Below are 18,154 nucleotides of genomic sequence, written 5' to 3'. Positions count from 1 at the left end.
AAACAAATATCCCTTCACCCTTTGGTAACTTCATCGGGACCCATCTGGCTACTTTGGGAAGTACTTTGTCCAGACTGTCCTGACATTTTATCGACTGCTTCATAAACATGTGATGACCAACTTAACTTAATAGTACACTATGAGGTTTATACATCAAGCCTCGCTACTCACACAGCAGGCGTGCCGATGTGCGTGCAATGACATTAGGGGTGTATACGTAACTAATATTTTGCATTTGAAACATGCAAACTGGAAAAAGGAAGCATTTTAGTGTAAATCACAAATTGTGTGTGAAAAAATAAAATTCTGAGGGGAACATTAATTCTGTGCAAATTCTGCATTGTGTAGTGGTGCAGAATTCTGGGAGTAGTTTACATTCGCAGCACTACACAGTAGTCATATTTACAAACACACAACTATTTTCATAACTCCAGAGAGGATTTTAAATATGATGTCTTGGCTAAATACCAGATCAGGTAAATCTATTCCATCCATTTTACACCCATTTTAATTAGAACTAGATTATTAAAGGGACATTAATGTAAAGAACAATTATATATTTTTTAAAAGTCACCAGCAGTACCAATAATCTTTTTTAATAAAGATTTTTCGTAAATCTAATTAACTTTGTTCAGTGTTAATGACACTCAAGCTAAACAAACAGTGAAAACAGACTAGTTTTTTCCACTTTCTGCCTATCATGCACTAGCACAACACTGTTTTCTATAAAAGCCTTATTTAGGTCTACAATGATTTGATGAGTTCTTTTCATTTCCTGTACTATTCTGTAGTATTATCACGCACTGTTGAAGAGCTGCACTCCACCACAAATGTGGCTGCATTTCATTGATAGGTTCAATTATCATTACAGCAACTGTAATCCGCTAGGCACTTTCCAGACACAGAAAATGAATGGTAGCCTACCATATATATATAAAAATATAAAAATATAATGGGCTGTAGAGACTTAAGAGTTTCTATGGTCAGCTGCTTTCTTACAAGTTTAACAGCAGAAGTGGGTTGAGTAAGCTCTATATCACTGAAATGGATGTTGAGAAGCTTAATTGGTGATATCAGAATGCAACTCTGAAAGATACAGCCTAATTTAGAATTTAAGCCTTTACAAGGACATTTTTTCTATCTTTTACAGAGAACGAAAAACATTATGAGTATTCAGTAAGCGTTAACATAAAATGCTTTGAGATTCACAGATGAAAGGCAGTGTAGAAATGTAGAGAGTACAAAAACACCAAACAGAAAATTAAGATAGTAATGATTATAGCAGAAAGATTAAAGAGCTTCACTGGAAAGTTGTAACTCAAAAAGGTGAAAGACAAGACATTCATATAAAACAAAATTCTACACACCATAAAATAAATGCTCTTACGGTGCTCACCTCATGTGTACAACCTTCAACAGTCTCAACAGCTTGCACCTTTACTTTCGGCATCAGGTCTGCCAGACTAAATAAAGAAACGTTAACTAGTACTATCAAACTATACTGAGGTCATATTTCTACATCTCATTCCTACATCAATAAATTAAACATTTAAAAAGATGACATTACGACAGAGGGAACTAATACCAAAACCATTATGGGGTATCAAAATTGCTAACAAACATACTTTAACCACCATTTTTGGATCTGCAACATAATTTTTAAAATGAATTATATAAATCATAAAAATTGCCTTATTCTATCAACACCACCTTCGCAGCAGTCAGCATATGCTGAAAGCCTCTTAATTCAAACGGTCTTCAAAACTGATCAAAGCAAAGTATAGGCATGGTGTGTATACTATTGTTTTCAGATCCCCCCTCACAAGACTCCCCTCTTGATTTCTGAAAGTGCCTGTACCTCAGAAATTAAACTGCCTCTCACGCAGCAGCCTGAACTGAAGCTGGCAAGCTCCTTTGCTACGGAACCAGTCCCACTTATGACAATAAGGAGGGGACACCTCAACAATGTGACAGGTGATGTAGCCTAACGGTAAAGGCACAAGACTAAGAACAGAGAACTCCTATATTCTCCCAGCTCCAACATGGACTTTTTGCCCTTGGTCAAATCACAGGCTTTCTGCCTTAGTTTCCCATCTGTAAAATGCAGGACTTGTTATCTCCCTGTGATACTGCAGCATTTAATTAATTTTTGCAAAGAATAAAAGTTAAAAAATTCCCCAAAATGCATGCAAAACCCTCCACTGACTTAGTCCACTGGAAAAAAATTAAAATGTATATAGACCATAGCACAAGTGGCTAGGTGGTTCTTCCACTGAAGCAACAGGCTGCAGGAATCACCCCTCAAGTTATTATATATAAAATGCATTAGTAAAATTAGTATGCACCCCCACAAAACAAAACCCTTTTCTAAGTTTCTGAGGCCAGCACTATGCATAGTGGTTTGAACACTGTGGGCAAGAATCCATCACACTTAAATCCTAATCTTTTCAGAATGCTTTGACTAATTTTACCCCTAGCAAGCACAAAGAAAATTCGGTCTTAAAAGACCTCTATCCACTTCTAGAGCCACAACAAGATCACAGGTCTTCAGCACTTTTCATGACCATACCCCATCCACTATCTTGTCTCTATATACTCCCACAGCTCTTTCCTCTGTACGCCATTTTCCACTGTCCATCATTCAAAGACAATGGTTTGTTTCAGTAAGCTGACCAGCAGCTGCCTCCTTGTGCATCTCTCATTTTCCCATCCCTTTCTATAAAACACAAGCCACACATTCATCACTTTTAAGGTAGCTTCAACCAATAACCCGTTGACCAAATTCCAATGGCAACACTTATTAGTAGCCATTCAAACCTCACCAGCCATTTTTGTTTGTTGTAGTCACCACCTTTACATCTCTTTATTTTATTTTAACTTTATTTTAAGATCGCCAATGTTGTAACTACTCTCCCCTGAGAGAAGTTTGACTAGAGATATGTATGACTACATATCTCTTTAATAACTTCCCCAAGCTTTCTCATTCATTTAAATAATCCTGACTCTAGAGCCTCAACTTGTGATATAATTCAGACCACCTTAACAGCAAACACTCTGCTTATACCAGATAACAAATTATGTCTTACTTAATATCATCTGAAACATCCTCCATCTTGGATTTCTTTCCAAAAATGGCATAATCTGTGCTATCAACCTCTGCCTCTCTTTTGGTTTTCCCTGGGATGTTCGTAGAGCCTGCTGGAGATTTGCCATCTGAGCGTTTCCTGTAATGCAAATAAACAGATTTCAGATTTGCCTTTAAAATACCTCTAAAGGGGGGAAATGGCTCTGCTAACTACGGTGGAGTAGAGCTTGGGAACCCGTGTTTGTAGAAAATGCTGTTTACAAAGCATAAAAAAATCTCCCCAATGGCTTCTGGAAAATGCCAAACCCACCTCAGCCTCACGCTCCTGGCGGAGATCACAAGCTGTCTGGGGGAGAGACCGTGTGTATGTACCGCACTAAGCGTACTGGGGCCAAAATCCAACACAGATGTAAATCCCCACTAACCCCACAGCGGCAAGGGGCCGCCTCTGCCCCAAACGGATATAAACAAGGCCTGTGGCCAACACTCCCAGTACCGCCTGGGGGAGGGGGCAGCCCCACCGCTGGGGAAAGCAGCGCTGCATCCCGGGAGCCGGACTCTCTCTTCGGCCCCCGCCGTGGTGACGAGCGCAACCCCGGTCCCCACGCGTGCGAGCCGGCATTGGACGGGGAGAGGAGGAGGCTATACCGAGGGCAGAGCCTCGGCCGCGCCGACTAGCCTCTCACCCGGCCTTGCTGGCAGCCTCGGCCGCGGCCGCTTTGCCCTTCTTAGCCCCAGAGGCGGCGGAATCGTCCTCGAACACGCTGAACAGATCGTCTCCAAAGGCGTCCGCCATCGCTGCAGCCTGTCCCACAGCGCACCGCGCGCACCACAGACCTGCTCCTCCTCCGACCCTGCACTGCGCCGGAAGGGGAAGGCGCGCGGCACGAGCCGGGCTGCACCGGGCAGGAAATCCCATAGGCGCCCAGCCCACGGGTGGAGATAGAAGAGATGTTCTCCCACAATACAGCGCGCTCCCAGGCGCAAGCATTCCCACAATACATCGCGGCGCCATCAGCATCCTAACGTGACCTTTGGCCGGAAGTGGCTGCAAGGACCATAGAGTTTCAGCAAGCGCGCGGCGCTGGCCAATCAGAACATTGCTCCTAGCGTTGTGTGCGGCTCTGTGGTACCCGGATGTAAAAAGTCCGGCGCTGTGACTGCGGGGCCGGCCGGCTGCGTTGCCGTGCGGACTCGGAGGCGGCGCCTCTGCTGCGGGCGCTATGGGCGGCAAGAACAAGAAGCACAAGGGGGGCGGCGCGGGGGCCGGGGCCGTTCACGCCGCTGTGTCCGCGGCCACCGCTGTTGCCAGGGCTAAAGCGGCTGCCGAGTCCGGAGCCGCCGGGGAGGCTGCGGGCAAGAGACCCGCCGTGAGGCCGGCCCTGGTATCCAAGGAGCCCCGCGTCAAGCAAGGTAGCGCCGGCGGGGGTCCCTCTTTTCCCATCTATCTCCCCGGCGCACGCGGCCGGCGCCGCTCGCCTGCCCCCTCGGCGCGCCGTTCCCTGCCCCACAGGCCATTGCGCTTAGGGGGAGGCTCCGGCGCGGGTCCCCAGCTGCAGCACCGGGCACTGGTCTGACCCCTCGGGCGCTGCCCGCCCAGCGCTAAACCCCCCTTCAGGCGCGGAGACGGGCGCGGTCACCCTCCGGTTAAGGGCACAGAGGTGCAGTCGGGACACGCGGTAGGACGGGTTTAGTCAGGGCTGCTGCTGGGACCTCCCTGGGCACTTAGAGCTGGCCTGGGAGCCCGCTTTTTGTATTCCTCGTTGCAGCACGGGCAGCCCCAACGTAAGGGTTCCAAAATCTTGAGCTGGACCCACACGGAGCAGGTGATTGACTGAAAAATCAGGATGCTTTAAATAAAAAATAAACTTTGAAGATGGGGGTTGCCTTTACGGTTTAGATTTCCACCCACAACCATGAGGGCTCAACGCTGTTGTTAAAATGAAAGTTGAGATTGAGTTTTAATCAAAGGAGCTGGAGCTTTAGGAAGAGCAAGAGCCTCCCATAACCATATGAATTGCCAACACTGTGATTACCAGTAATGGGCGTTCTGCAGTCAGCATCACCCTCAGTGATACCTCTGCAGCCCCTTTGTCTTCTTTCTGCAGCATTACACAAGTGTCTCTGTGGGCAGAATTTGGTACTGAAGTAAACGTTTCTGATAACACATAAGAAGGAATAGTATCCAGCTCACTTACCACCAACTGTTCTGGCTTTCCAGGGCTCATAGGAATAAAAAGCATTAAAAACTTATTTTATTCAGTAAAATCTGCAGATCTAACGAGCTGGATAGTTATAGGGCTTCTATTGCTGTAGTATCTGAGCACCTTCCAGTTAAAAATATAAACAATATCTTGTGTTTTTCCTAACCACTGGGAGGTTAATTTTTTTAAGAGCTTTCTGTGAATAGGAGTATTGTATGTCTTTATACATATGAAGAATATGATTTAACACTAAACTGACCAATTGGACATTTAGTTCTGTATATGGTTAGCTCTGGGGTTGTTCTTAGCTCTTCAGGAAGTGAGTTCCAGTCAAGTTCCACTACTTGTGAAAGTTTTGTAACCTACACACATGAGCCTCCCTTTATTGTTCAACGTGGAACGTTACAGAAGCAGACTCCAATGGAGCTAGGGCTAATTCCATAGATGGCTGTGGTTAACAAGCATGTATATCTTAAACATGGACTCTCTGCTCAATAGGTTTAGAAAGCAGAGCATTGGAATGATGATCCTGGTAGTTTGGTAGACTGCTGGTTTTTGCATTTGTAACGGAATAGATACAGGGAGCAGATCTGAGTAAGATGTCTCAGTTTGCGTAGTCTATATGTAGGGCCCTACCAAATTCACGGTCCGTCTTGGTCAATTTCACGGTCATAGGATTTTAAAAATCGTAAATTTTATGATTTCAGCTATTTAAATCTAAAATTTTACTGTGTTGTAATTGTAGAGGTCCTGACCCAAAAAGGAGTTGGGGGGGGGGGTGTCTGTGTTGCGGTATTGCTACCCTTACTTCTGTGCTGCTGCTGCTGCTGCTGGTGGCAGCATTGCCTTCAGAGCTGGGCAGCTGGAGAGCAACAACTGCTGGCCAGGAGCCCAGCTCTGAAGGCAGAGCTGCCACCAGCAGCACTGCAAAAGTATGGATGGCATGGTATTGCGACCCTTACTTCTGCACTGCTGCTTGCCACTGTCCGGCTGCCCAGGTCTGAAGGCAGCAACTCATAAGTAGGGGTGGCTTGGTATGGTATTGCCACTCCTCTGTGCTGCTGCTGGCAGGGCGCTGCCTTCAGAGCTGGGCACTTGGCCAACAGCTACCGCTCTCCAGCCACCCAGCTCTGAAGGCAGTGCAGAAGTAAGGGTGGCCGTACTGCGACCCCCCTAAAATAACCTTGTGAACTCCCCTGCAATTCCCTTTTGGGTCAGGACCCCCAATTTGAGAAACACTGGTCTCCCCTGTGAAATCTGTATAGTATAGGGTAAAAGCACACACAAGACCGGATTCACGGGGGGAGATGAGATTTCACAGTCCGTGATGAGTTTTTCATAGCCATGAATTTGGTAGGGCCCTGTCTATATGAAAAGTCAACTCTGGAATAGGGAGGCGAACAGAAAGTATAATCCAGAAGATTATAATACTAGAAAATTTTGCCAGAGTTACTATGTGTCTACCAAACACTATGGAATCCCAATCAAACCATATGCCACAAGATGCTTAAAAATTTCAGTTGCAGTAAATCCTCTACCTGAAAAATGTATTAATTCGCAAGCAACTACTGAAATAAAGTAGTTACTTAAGGGTTGGATATATCCATCTATTTATCGAAAAATGTTATATACCTTCTCTTACAATATAGGTAGGCCATGTGTTCTGCTTTAGATCATTTAAATTATATTCCTATCTGCTTTGCTCATTTAAGTAATATTTATTTGGAATTTGCAGGTCCAAAAACCTACAGTTTTGGTTCCACACCTGATTCTAGTGCTGCTGCAAATCTGGATAAATCTATCCTTAAAGTGAGTATGTCTTTCAAGAAAAAACAGCTTCATTTTTTTTTTTTTTTTTTTTTTTAATACCAGGGTTGGAAGGGACCTCAGGAGGTCATCTAGTCTAACCCCCTGCTCAAAGCAGGACCAATCCCCAGACAGATTTTTTGCCCCAGATCCCTAAATGGCCCCCTCAAGAATTGACCTCACAACCCTGGGTTTAGCAGGCCAGTGCTCAAACCACTGAGCTATCCCTCCCCCATTCTTCCTCGTACCTTGTTATTTAGTCTGTAGCACATGAAAGCATACTGGACTCTAGAAATCTGCAGACATCCTTTCTGTTGAGTTTTATGTGATAGGTGGAGCAGCTTCAAGAAAACAGTCAAGACATATTAGTATTTTCATCATGAGGAAACTTTATCTGATTTGAAATATAATTCTGTGAACTTTAAAATATTTGATCTCTGAAATTAACTTTGGTGTATTGTAAAAATATATTGCATGCCAAAGAGCTGTGCAAAACCAGTTTCTTTTGGTGGTGGGTTTTTTATAGGATTTTAATCTCTTATTGATATAAACTTTGTGTCCGTGACAGGATTTTGTTACCTATGTAAGATCTAATCCTTTTACATAAGCAGCTTCAATAAGATTGACATGGGGATTAAGGGCAAGCAGGATTTGGTCGATAGTCTATAAACGACAGGTATTCAAAGGATGTTGAAAATAGCCAAATATTGTGGCCTGATCAAATCACTTGTTTTGACTGGGTTTTTTTCAAATTAGTATTGTCACATGTCAAAGATGATGTTACAACTTGTCTCAATACAAAATTAATATAATATGACTTGAGCGATCTGGTTGGTACAGGGCATTATTTCTTTACAAAAGCCATGTTCTTGTTAGCTGAAACTGCCTCTGCTATTTTTTTGGAGTGAGAGTACAGGTTTTTTTCTACATCCTTTCAATTCTTTGAGTCTGCAGCGACTGCTAGCAAGGGTGCAAAGCGGGAACTGAACCGAGTCCATTTGCTTATTTCACAGAGCCAGTCACAAAGTAGTTATCTGCAATATTCAGTTGCTGACTGCCCGCTGTTTTGGAGCTGAATGTGTGTTTTTTGGTTTAAACTAAAACCAAAACTTTAAATTTTAAGATGGAGGCCCAGGTCTCACTTAAAGGTTTCAGTGGTGCTCAAGCAGATCTGTATATTTCTCTTGTTTAAACCTCTCTAAGAGCTACTGTATGTTCAGATAGCTGACAGTTTTTGTTGTTGTTTTTTTAAGTCCTAGTTCTTTGTCTTTGTGTTGCATTTCCCTAAAAGCAAAATAGGTCCCCTCTTTGATAGAGAAAGCTTTCTCCACAATTTAGGTAAGAGAGCATCATAACTTAAAAAAAAAAAAAAAAAGAGAGAGAGAATATTCAATCTTCTGCTAGTATCTTGCCCAACAATACACATAAGAGGTTTCCTAAAGTAGGCTTGAATTGGAAAAATAAAGGGTTTTGTGGGTAAGGAGTCTTCTGCCTTCCTATCTCTTTTTTTCTTGTCTGTCTCTGACGTTGTAGTGTATCTTAGTTTATATTTTGTAAGATTTTATTTAGTTTATAATGAATAGTATCTGTCTCCACAGGTAGTGATTAACAGTAACTTGGAAAAAAGGATTATTGGAGTAATCAATGAGCACAAAAAGCAAAGTGATGACAAGGGAATGATTTCTAGAAGACTTACTGCCAAAAAATTACAGGTGGAGTATAAATCTTTTTTTTTTTTTTTTTTTTTTTCTCTAGATCAACATTTATTCAGTGATAGTAAATAGGTTACTTTTCTGTCACTTTTACTTTAGTATTTGGTGTAAGCCAAGTTTTCTCATTTTACAGTATAACATAATTTTGTTAAAAACTCTTCAAAATCTCAGATATCAAATGTAATTGGCCAGTTGAATGTCCTCCCCAATGTAAGTCAATAGTTGAAGATGCTTGGGTGTGAGGTGAAATAAGTAATCATTTGAGTGGAACATGAGGGCTTGAAAACTCCAGTGGTGAGTGGGAAACTCTTCTTGGCAAGCATGACTGTAAACCACTTATTTTTTCAGAATTTAAGATTTCATTTTAAGAAGTTCTAGTTCTTATGGTGACAAAGAACCTTCCAAACTTAAATAGCTGCAGTGTTTTCCTGAGCATGCATATGGCTCTAGTGCCTTTGTTGCTGCAGTTCAAATCCCTATGGGAGCCGTAAAACTGTCAAGTAATGTCAGTTTCATGCTTGGGAATGCAATTAGCACATTAAGCTTACTCCGGAGCAGAGGACTGAAATTGAGGCTGAGGGGCGGGGCAGATTACCCCAGACTCTTCCTCTCTCGAGCCTCCTGTCTGCTATGAAGAATAGAATAATTGTTTCCTACCCTTCATCCTAACCAAGAAGCCCTGATGTGAGAGTGAAGAAACACAAACTCCTGTTCCCGTCTAGCAGGTTGATGGGAGTGATGCTCCACTCCCATCAGATACCTAATAACACAAAGCTGGAGTCCCCATGCAGGATCTAGGGACAGAACTCTCCCCTTTCCAAAAGCTGGAGGTGGCCTGGAATTATGCTCATCACAATGCAGTCTTTGGATCATTGATGGAGATTTCCACCCTTGTCTTTCTGGTTGGTTAGGCGTGTGAAATTATTTTTTATTTTAAATGGGGTTTAACAATAATCTTAAATAGTGAATTTTGTTTATTCTTTAGTATGCTTTCTGATGCCTGTACCTTTGCAGTTTGCATCTTTTTAATACCAAATTTCTTATCTTTTCAGAATTTTACAAACTTTTTTTCTAAATTGGCATTATTTCTACAACTTAAATCAATTTCCTTCTTAAAATGTACTAATTATCTTTATCTGTAGGATGTATATATGGCTTTGCAAGGATTTTCTTTTAAGACTGAGGACATTGAGGAAGCTATGAAAAATACAATTTTGTATGGTGGTGATCTTCACTCTGCACTTGACTGGCTTTGTTTAAATCTTTCTGATGGTAAGCATCATACCTGAGAAGTGACTTTTAGGTTCCAAAGTTTTGTTTTTTTTTTAATCTTTTGTAACTGATTTCTATTGAGCAAGTTTTTGTCTTGCTTTTAGTGATTATGACAGTGTATGGTACCACTTATTCTTTAGAGCAGGGATTTTGCTTTTTCCATTTTCTTTCACTAGCAGTGCCATTAGGTAGTCTATAGAAAAACTGTTTCCATAAAAATACGGTATAGAAAAGACCAGATGGGTGAGGGTTTTTTTTATTGGACCAACATCTGCTGGTGAAAGAGAATTTGGTCCGGTGAAAGATATTACCTCATGTGTCTCATATCCTAGAACCAACAAGGCTTCGACAACACTGCAGATGGTGTGGAAATACGTTCCTATTGTAGATTGAAGGAGCACTCTGCAGCAGAGAAATCTTGGCACCACAGTGTCCCTCAGAAGGCTCAAAGGAAATTCATTAAATCATACATAAAGATAGAAAATCACTGGGGTATGAAAATGCTACATAGTAGTAACAGTTTATTTCAGTAGGATTAGTAGCAATTAGAACCAGGTGCAGAGTTGTTACTTTTTCTAGCTGTGTTTCGGACTTTCTGCCTAACTTTGGGCAAGTCATTTAATCTCTCTACCTCCATTTATGCATCTACAGAATGGGTATAATAAGCAGAAATCAGTATCTGCTCAGGTGAATATCAACACCTGGGTTTGATTCAGTCCTACATGGTGTTTATTTCTTATTTTTAGTTTGCACCCAGCGCCATTGAAAGTTATTTTTTTTCCCTGTTACTTGGAATTACATTTTATGTTAAAGATGCATTACCTGAAGGATTCAGTCAGCAGTTTGAAGAAGAGCAACACAAACCTAGAGCAAAATTTCGTTCTCCTGTGCCACGGAGTGAAACTCCTCAGATACCAAACAACAAAAAGAAGGAAGATGGACCTGAAATAAAGGTAACTTTGTGGAATTATGGGAAGGAGTTTTCAGTGGTTAAACTCCCACTGACTTTAGTAGGAGCAGAGTTATGTCAACGTAGAACATTATTGAAAATCCCATCCAGTGTGTTCAGTAATTTCAAGTACATAGAAGGATTTCTATTCTCTAGAGTGTAGTGGTTGTAAAGATGTAACCTTTTTCACTTGAAGCTCAAAAAATGAAAGTTTTATGAAGTTTTGGTGGTAACATTTGACTTGCTGGAAAAAATACCAAGTCCCAGTACAGTTAAATCTCCTACTCTCCAGCCCCCACAACTCATTAATTCCATTTACCACTGCTGTATTCTGTAGAACAACACATACACCTGGATGTAATTTTTATTGATTTGTGCTATATAAGTTTGCCTCTGTGGTTTAGGAGTCCAGTACCATAAGTTATCAAATCTTAATCAAGATTCCCCACATAACCCTCTCTCCCTCCCTTCCCTGTTTCCCCCATAGTGGTTGTAAAACATTTATCTCACCGTCAAAAAGGCATATATATAAACTGTGTGATGTTTTTTTTAATTGTTTTGAATTTCAAGCAACATTTCTCAAATATTGACCAAAACAGCGATTAAACCTTTTCAGCTTCCTTTACAATTATCTTTTTAATCCTGGCTGCTCTTCCTAATAGAGAGATACCATGAAAGACAAAGAGATGAGTATGAAGGAATGGATTCTGCAGTATGCTGAGCAACAGAGTGATGATGAGAAAAGCGAGTCTGTGAAAAACGCAGAAGATGAAGAAAAGTTTGACCCTGTAAGCCGGAGAGCGATTTGTGTAGGGAGTCTTTCTTTCAAATGGCAGTTTTCATGTGGTATTTGTGTAAACTCTGGCTCTTCTGTATGTATGTATTTGTTGAAAATCAAGGGCTGAATAACTGATTTAATCATTGTCTTAATTTTTGTAGATTTGACAGATTTGCAGGCAGAAGGAGGAGGGTTTAAAAAAAAAAAAAAAACCTTCTAGAAGTAATGCTTCCTAAGTCATTCTCCCTTTTGTTTTTGTGTTGAATGCAAAACTTTTGCTGCATAGTGCTAGAAAGGAAAATGCAGTCCCCTGAGAGACTTAAGCAAGTGGGATAATTGTTGTTTTCCATTCCTGCCCTTGTGAAAAGTAATATTTAGCCTTTTATCTTTATTTGTGAAATTAGAATTGTTCATTCTCCTGCAAAAGGATTTCTTTCATATAAATATTGTGTTGGTGTGGACGGGGGTTTGGGAGGGAATATGCTTTATTATGTAGTTTGTAATTAATTTCACCTGCAAAATATCCAGGATGTAACTAATGATCTTGTTTGGAATAGAATGAAAGATATGTGCATTTGGCTACAAAGCTTTTGGAAGCAAAGGAACAGGCAAGTTCCTCCAAGCAAGATAAAGACAAGCAAAGCCAGAAGGTAGCACAAGAAAAAATAAGAAGAATTCAGCATGGTATGGACATTCAAATTATCTGTACCTTTTAATAACTTACATTTTTAATTGTACAGTCATACTTTTGCTGCTAAATCTATCAACTATTAGGAAAAATCTCCTTAAGATGATACTTAAGTACCTTTTAACTGGTTTCATATCATTGCATGAATTGCAGACCTGCAAGAATTTCTTTTTGGTGTGACCCAAGATATTGAAAAATAACTGATTTTACTGGGTGCATTTCTGGCTGTCCAACCTGTCACATTTTCAAAGGATGAGTGGTAAGCACATAAGAAAAAACAGCACCTGTTTCCTTTTGCAGAAATGGCAGCACTAGAAGAACATCCTGTGTTTAATCCAGCTATAAAAATTTCAAACCAACAACAAAATGAAAAGAAAAAATTGCCTTTGCCTCCTGAAGCTCATTTGAACCTGAACTTGCTTGAAAAATCTGGAGCTGCTGCAGAGGAAGAGAAGGGTATGATTGAAATTAAGAACAATACAAACTTCATTTACTGTACTCCAATTAACTAAAGATTTGTAAAGGCCCCTGGATTGTGCATTCTTCTGTATGGTATGGGACCCCAAACCCTGGATTACAGTGAAGATAGGATGAGCCAATTTAACTTCCCAGCTGGCTTTAAAAGCAATATATTAATTGTAGCACAGCAGCTTTAAAGCTTTTTTTTTTTTTCCCCCCCCCCACTAATTGTCACTTATGAGTCAGATCATGATTTGAATACATCTTTCTGTAGATGGAAAGCTAATGTGCTGATTCACTGCGTCACCAGTCAGACGTTAATTTCCTTCAACAAAGATCTTTAATTGAAACCTTTGACTATTATTCGGGATGAGTGATATCCTATATTGGTCCTGAACCACCAAGATCAAATCTAGTATTCTTTTAAAGAATTATAGCTGTATGCCAGATTTGCTATAATTAAGATTAAGTATAGATGTCGCCATACTGAACCAGGCTAGTATTCTGTGTCTGACAGTGGCTAGTATCTGTACTTACTAAATATAAATGCAGAGTCTTTCTAAAAAATTTTACTTTCTTCTAAAAATGCTTAGGTCAAGAGAAAATTACTTTGGGTTCATTCAAGAATTAAGAAAGTTTGGAGCCTCCATGTGAACATCTAAAATAATGTAAATTTTGTTCTACCATTTCAGTGAAAAAAAGGGAACCTCGAGATGTAAGGAATTTTGACTACACTGCTCGAAGTTGGACTGGTAAATCTCCTAAACAGTTTTTGATCGATTGGTGCAGGAAAAATTTCCCCAAGAGTCCAAATCCTTCTTTTGAAAAAGTTCCGGTGGGTAGATATTGGAAATGTAGGTATGTACTTCTAGTAAAGCTGAATTTTCTACTGATTCATTTAACTATCTAAACTCTAGCTGCTTCCATTTAATTGAATGACTCTAAACATACATACTTGTTACTTTTTGGAGGGTATTGACGCAATTTGACAAATTTTACACAAATTTGTAAAATCAGTGTCACTGAATATGCATTTTTCACTGAAAAAAGTGTTGGTTGAAAAATTTTATCCAGCTCTACATATGGTAAGCTTTCATACAATATTTTGCAATAATGCCCACATCATCTAAGTACAGTAACTCCTCAGTTAGTCGTCCCGGTTAACATTGTTTTGTGGCTGATCAATTAGGGAACATGCTCGTTTAAAGTTACGCAATGCTCCCTTATAACGTTGATCGGCAGCCTCCTGCTTTGTCCACTGCTTGCAGAAAGAGCAGCCTGTTGGAACTAGCTGGTGGGGGCTTGGAACCAGGGTGAACTGGCAGCCGCCCTATCAGCTCCCCTCTCCTCTAAGTTCCCTGTGTGGCAGCTGCCCAGCAGGCTAGCAATTGCTGGTCAGTTCAGCTGTCCCTCCCACCACTGCTGTGTGCTGCTCCTGCCCTCTGCCTTGGAGCTGCTCCCGAGAGCCTCCTGCTTGGTGTGCAAGGGGGGTGCTAATGTCAGGGTGTCCCCTCTCCCCCTGCAACTTTACCCCATCGGGCCATCTCCACCGTGGGGGACGACACACGACAGGGCTCAGGATGGAGGGAGCTTGCTGGCAGCAGGTGCCCTCTCAACTTGCTGATCTTCTTAAAAAGGCAGCGTAGAGTGGGGTCAGCATATTTAAAGGGGCAGTGCTTGTCTCTGTCTCTCTCTCACACTCACACTGTGTGTGTGTGTGTGTGTGTGTGTGTGTGTGTGTCTCTCTCTCTCTCTCTGCTATGCTGTCTCCCCTCCCTCCATTCGTGCTGCCTTGTAGAGTGTGACGCTACATTAACAACAATGTGTTAACCCTTGAGGGCTCAGTCAAGTGCTAGTTCATCATCTAGCAGTAAGGCATTCCCTGGGAAATATCTCATTCTCTTCCACCCTCTGACTTCACCACCTCAACGACGCTTCACAATCATCATTGCTGTGTACAGTATTAAATTGCTTAAAACTTATACTGTGTATATGTGTGTGAAATATATTCTTTTTGTCTGGCGAAAAAAATTTCCCTGGAACCTAACCCCCCCCCCCCCCCCATTTACATTAATTCTTATGGGGAAATTGGATTTGCTTAACATCATTTCACTTAAAGTAGCATTTTTCAGGAACATAACTACAACATTAAGCAAGGGGTTACTGTAAATGTTTGTTTCCACAAGTAGGTCACTTTAAGTTTTATCAAAGGTGCTTTGGGTCTACTTGGCTTTGCTTTTTCAAAAAACAAACAACCCTATAGGTTATTGCAATCTCCCCTAGAGATCAGTTCCATAAACCTGTTACTACACTTCTTTATTTGTTTTATGTTGAACCCTTAACAGTTAATGATTTTATTTGTGTAGTGTTCTTTGTCTGATAACCTTCAGTTTCCACTTATTTGAATGTTACATATTAAGCAAAAATAGTAGGTTTAGTGCTGCACCTACTACTAAATAGAAATGTCTGTCTGAAATATGATTTTATAGAACTGGTTTTTCTATCTTTTGAAGGGTTAAGGTTACCAAATCAGTTGATGTAATGGCAGTGTGTCCTACAATTGTGACAGAGGATAGTATGCAAGCTCAGCATCTGGCTGCTACATTGGCTCTCTATCACTTAGTCAAAGGACAGGTAAGATTTTTACTACACTAGATTCTTAAGATGGAATGTATTTTCACATTAAGATTTTATTTGCTGACATAATATCCATATTCATCTTTTAATAATCTGAATCAGTAAAGATTTTCCAAGCTGGAATTCTCCCCGTAAATTATACGTTCACTTGTCCTAATTGAAAGTGTCAAACATAATCATGTGAGGCCGCAACGTCTGGCAAGACTTCATGGTGTGGAACAGTTAAATATTGTAAAAAAGTTAAAAACATTTTCTACCAGTTGTAGTACCCATAGGTAGAAACAGATGCTCAACATGGTTACAAATATATGAACTTGCAACTTGCTTTCTTCCCCTTTTTACTTGTTGGACTTGCTCATTTAGAGAGAATTAGTGAGCTCTGGTATTTAAGTTGTTCTTTGGAGTAGTTTTTGATAATGTGAGAAATTATCTTCTGTCTACTGTTTAGCAGTATAGTTGTCAAATAAATAAAACAGCAATACTTCTGCATCAGAGTATAGAAGACTTAATATTTTCATTTAATCAATCAGTCAATTAATTCACGTACAATCCTTGTGACAGTGTAAGAGCAAAAGGTCTTTAAACATCCCTATTGTACATTTTTTTTAATATGGTCTGTTGAAATAACTGATACTCCTTAAGTTTCACATATACTTTTTTCCTTGTTTTTATTTTTTTATATATCTTTATTCTAAATGTAGGATTTGGGAAAACTAATCATTCCTTAGCTGCAATCAAATACTAGCAACATATTTAAGGGAAGATTTGAGGTCTCAAATAAAAATGTTGTCATAGAAAGTACCCACACAGACTCTGAAGACAAGTGATTAAAATCTGCATCTATAGAGAGGAAGTTTTTAAGTATTTGGATCAGTGGTATAGTCTTTCATTTCTTAAAGATTTTGTTAAGGTAACTTCTAGAATTTTTAAATTGATTTGTAGGTGAAATGTCAGTGAAACTACAGAATAATACATATTGTCACTTTTTCTATGTTTTCTCTAAAGTCAGTTCATCAGTTGCTGCCTCCCCCATATCGAGATGTTTGGTTAGAATGGAGTGAAACTGAAAAGAAAAAGGAAGAAGAAAGCAAGTTAGAAACTAACAAACCTCGTGATAACTTTATTGCTAAGTTATTAAACAAACTCAAACAGCAGCAGCAACAGCAGCAATCTGAAAACAAACCCAAAGTATCAGAAGATCCAGAGGACTCCTGGGAAAACTTAGTTTCCGAAGAGGACTTCAACAGACTGTCTCTTGAGACCACAAGCACAGATGATTTGGAACCTGTGAGGATCCTGTTTAAAAAACTTCAAAGTTCCTCCAGATACCAGAGACTTTTAAAGGAGCGACAACAGTTACCTGTGTTTAAACACAGACATTCAATCATAGACACTCTTAAAAAGCATAGAGTAGTTGTTGTGGCTGGAGAAACAGGCAGTGGCAAAAGTACCCAAGTGCCCCATTTCTTGTTGGAGGATTTGCTGTTAAATGTGGGGGCATCAAGTAAATGTAATATTGTCTGCACACAACCCCGAAGGATCTCAGCAGTGAGTCTGGCTACCAGAGTTTGTGAAGAAATGGGCTGTGAAACTGGACCTGGAGGAAGAGTAAGCTACTACTTGATTCATGGCTAATTGCTTAGGCAACTGGTTTTATAGGAAATTTATTTTTCTGTACATACTGGAAGCCACATAATGTTTAGAATGATTTTACTTAAAGACCTCTTTCCTTTGCCTTAAAACACGTTTTCCTTTGCTTTTTGTTACACTGGATTACTAACTAATAGGGCTGTCCAGCGAAGAAGAAAAAATTAATCGCACTGTTAATAATAGAAGACCATTTATTAAATATTTTTGGATGTTTTCTATATTTTTTTTAATATATTGATTTCAATTATAACAGAATACAAAGTGTACATTGCTCATTTTATATTAATATTTTATTACAAATATTTGCACTGTAAAAAACACAATAAATAGTATTTTTCAATTCACCTAATACAAGTACTGTAGTGCAATCTTTGTCATGAAAGTTGAACTTACAAATGTAGAATTATGTACAAAAAAATAACTGCATTCAAAAATAAAACAATGTAAAACTTTAGAGCCTACAAATCCAATCAGTCCATTTCTTGTTCAGCCAATTGCTCAGACAGACAAGTTTGTTTACATTTGCAGGAGATAATGTTGCCCGCTTCTTGTTCACAATGTCACATGAAAGTGAGAACAGGTGTTCCCATGGCACTGTTGTAGCCGGCGTCACAAAATATTTACATGCCAGATGCGCTAAAGATTCATATGTCCCTTCATGCTTCAACCACCATTCCAGAGGACATGCGTTTGTGCTGATGACGGGTTCTCCTTCATAATAGTGTAAAGTAGTGCAGACCGACGCATGTTCATTTTCATCATCCGAGTTAGATGCCACCAGCAGAAGGTTGATTTTCTTTTTTGGTGGTTCGGATTCTATAGTTTCCTCATTGGAATGTTGCTCTTTTAAGACTTCTGAAAGCATGCTCCACACCTCGTCCCTCTCAGATTTTGGAAGGCACTTCAGATTCATA

The 18,154-nt window shown here is 40.3% G+C and overlaps 2 protein-coding genes across 4 annotated transcripts in view; one reads left to right on the top strand and one right to left on the bottom strand.

Moving 5' to 3' along the window:
- MTREX (Mtr4 exosome RNA helicase) overlaps positions 1 to 4,014 on the bottom strand; it is an 85,121-nt gene extending 81,107 nt beyond the window's left edge. The window contains exons 1-3 of the mRNA XM_065406070.1: positions 3,772 to 4,014; positions 3,087 to 3,224; positions 1,397 to 1,463 (exon numbers count right to left, since the gene is read on the bottom strand). Of these exons, the coding sequence (XP_065262142.1) occupies positions 1,397 to 1,463; positions 3,087 to 3,224; positions 3,772 to 4,004 (438 nt within the window). The 5' untranslated portion in view covers positions 4,005 to 4,014. The remainder of the gene's footprint in view (positions 1 to 1,396; positions 1,464 to 3,086; positions 3,225 to 3,771) is intronic.
- Positions 4,015 to 4,308: 294 nt separating this feature from the next.
- The window catches only part of DHX29 (DExH-box helicase 29), a 35,151-nt gene continuing 21,305 nt past the window's right edge, over positions 4,309 to 18,154 (top strand). Inside the window, exons 1-11 of one of the 3 annotated variants that reach the window (XM_065406024.1) lie at positions 4,309 to 4,498; positions 7,025 to 7,098; positions 8,694 to 8,807; positions 9,950 to 10,079; positions 10,893 to 11,032; positions 11,691 to 11,816; positions 12,364 to 12,490; positions 12,795 to 12,950; positions 13,646 to 13,811; positions 15,467 to 15,587; positions 16,596 to 17,045. In XM_065406024.1, coding sequence (XP_065262096.1) covers positions 4,309 to 4,498; positions 7,025 to 7,098; positions 8,694 to 8,807; positions 9,950 to 10,079; positions 10,893 to 11,032; positions 11,691 to 11,816; positions 12,364 to 12,490; positions 12,795 to 12,950; positions 13,646 to 13,811; positions 15,467 to 15,587; positions 16,596 to 17,045 — 1,794 coding nt within the window. Of the gene's footprint in view, positions 4,499 to 7,024; positions 7,099 to 8,693; positions 8,808 to 9,949; positions 10,080 to 10,892; positions 11,059 to 11,690; positions 11,817 to 12,363; positions 12,491 to 12,794; positions 12,951 to 13,645; positions 13,812 to 15,466; positions 15,588 to 16,595; positions 17,199 to 18,154 lie in introns of all 3 variants that reach the window. The other 2 variants (XM_065406023.1, XM_065406022.1) reach the window with 2 other exon arrangements.

Source organism: Emys orbicularis, chromosome 6 (genome assembly GCF_028017835.1).
Source record: "Emys orbicularis isolate rEmyOrb1 chromosome 6, rEmyOrb1.hap1, whole genome shotgun sequence".
NCBI classification, from domain to species: domain Eukaryota; kingdom Metazoa; phylum Chordata; order Testudines; family Emydidae; genus Emys; species Emys orbicularis.
This window is presented reverse-complemented; position numbering and strand designations above follow the sequence as displayed.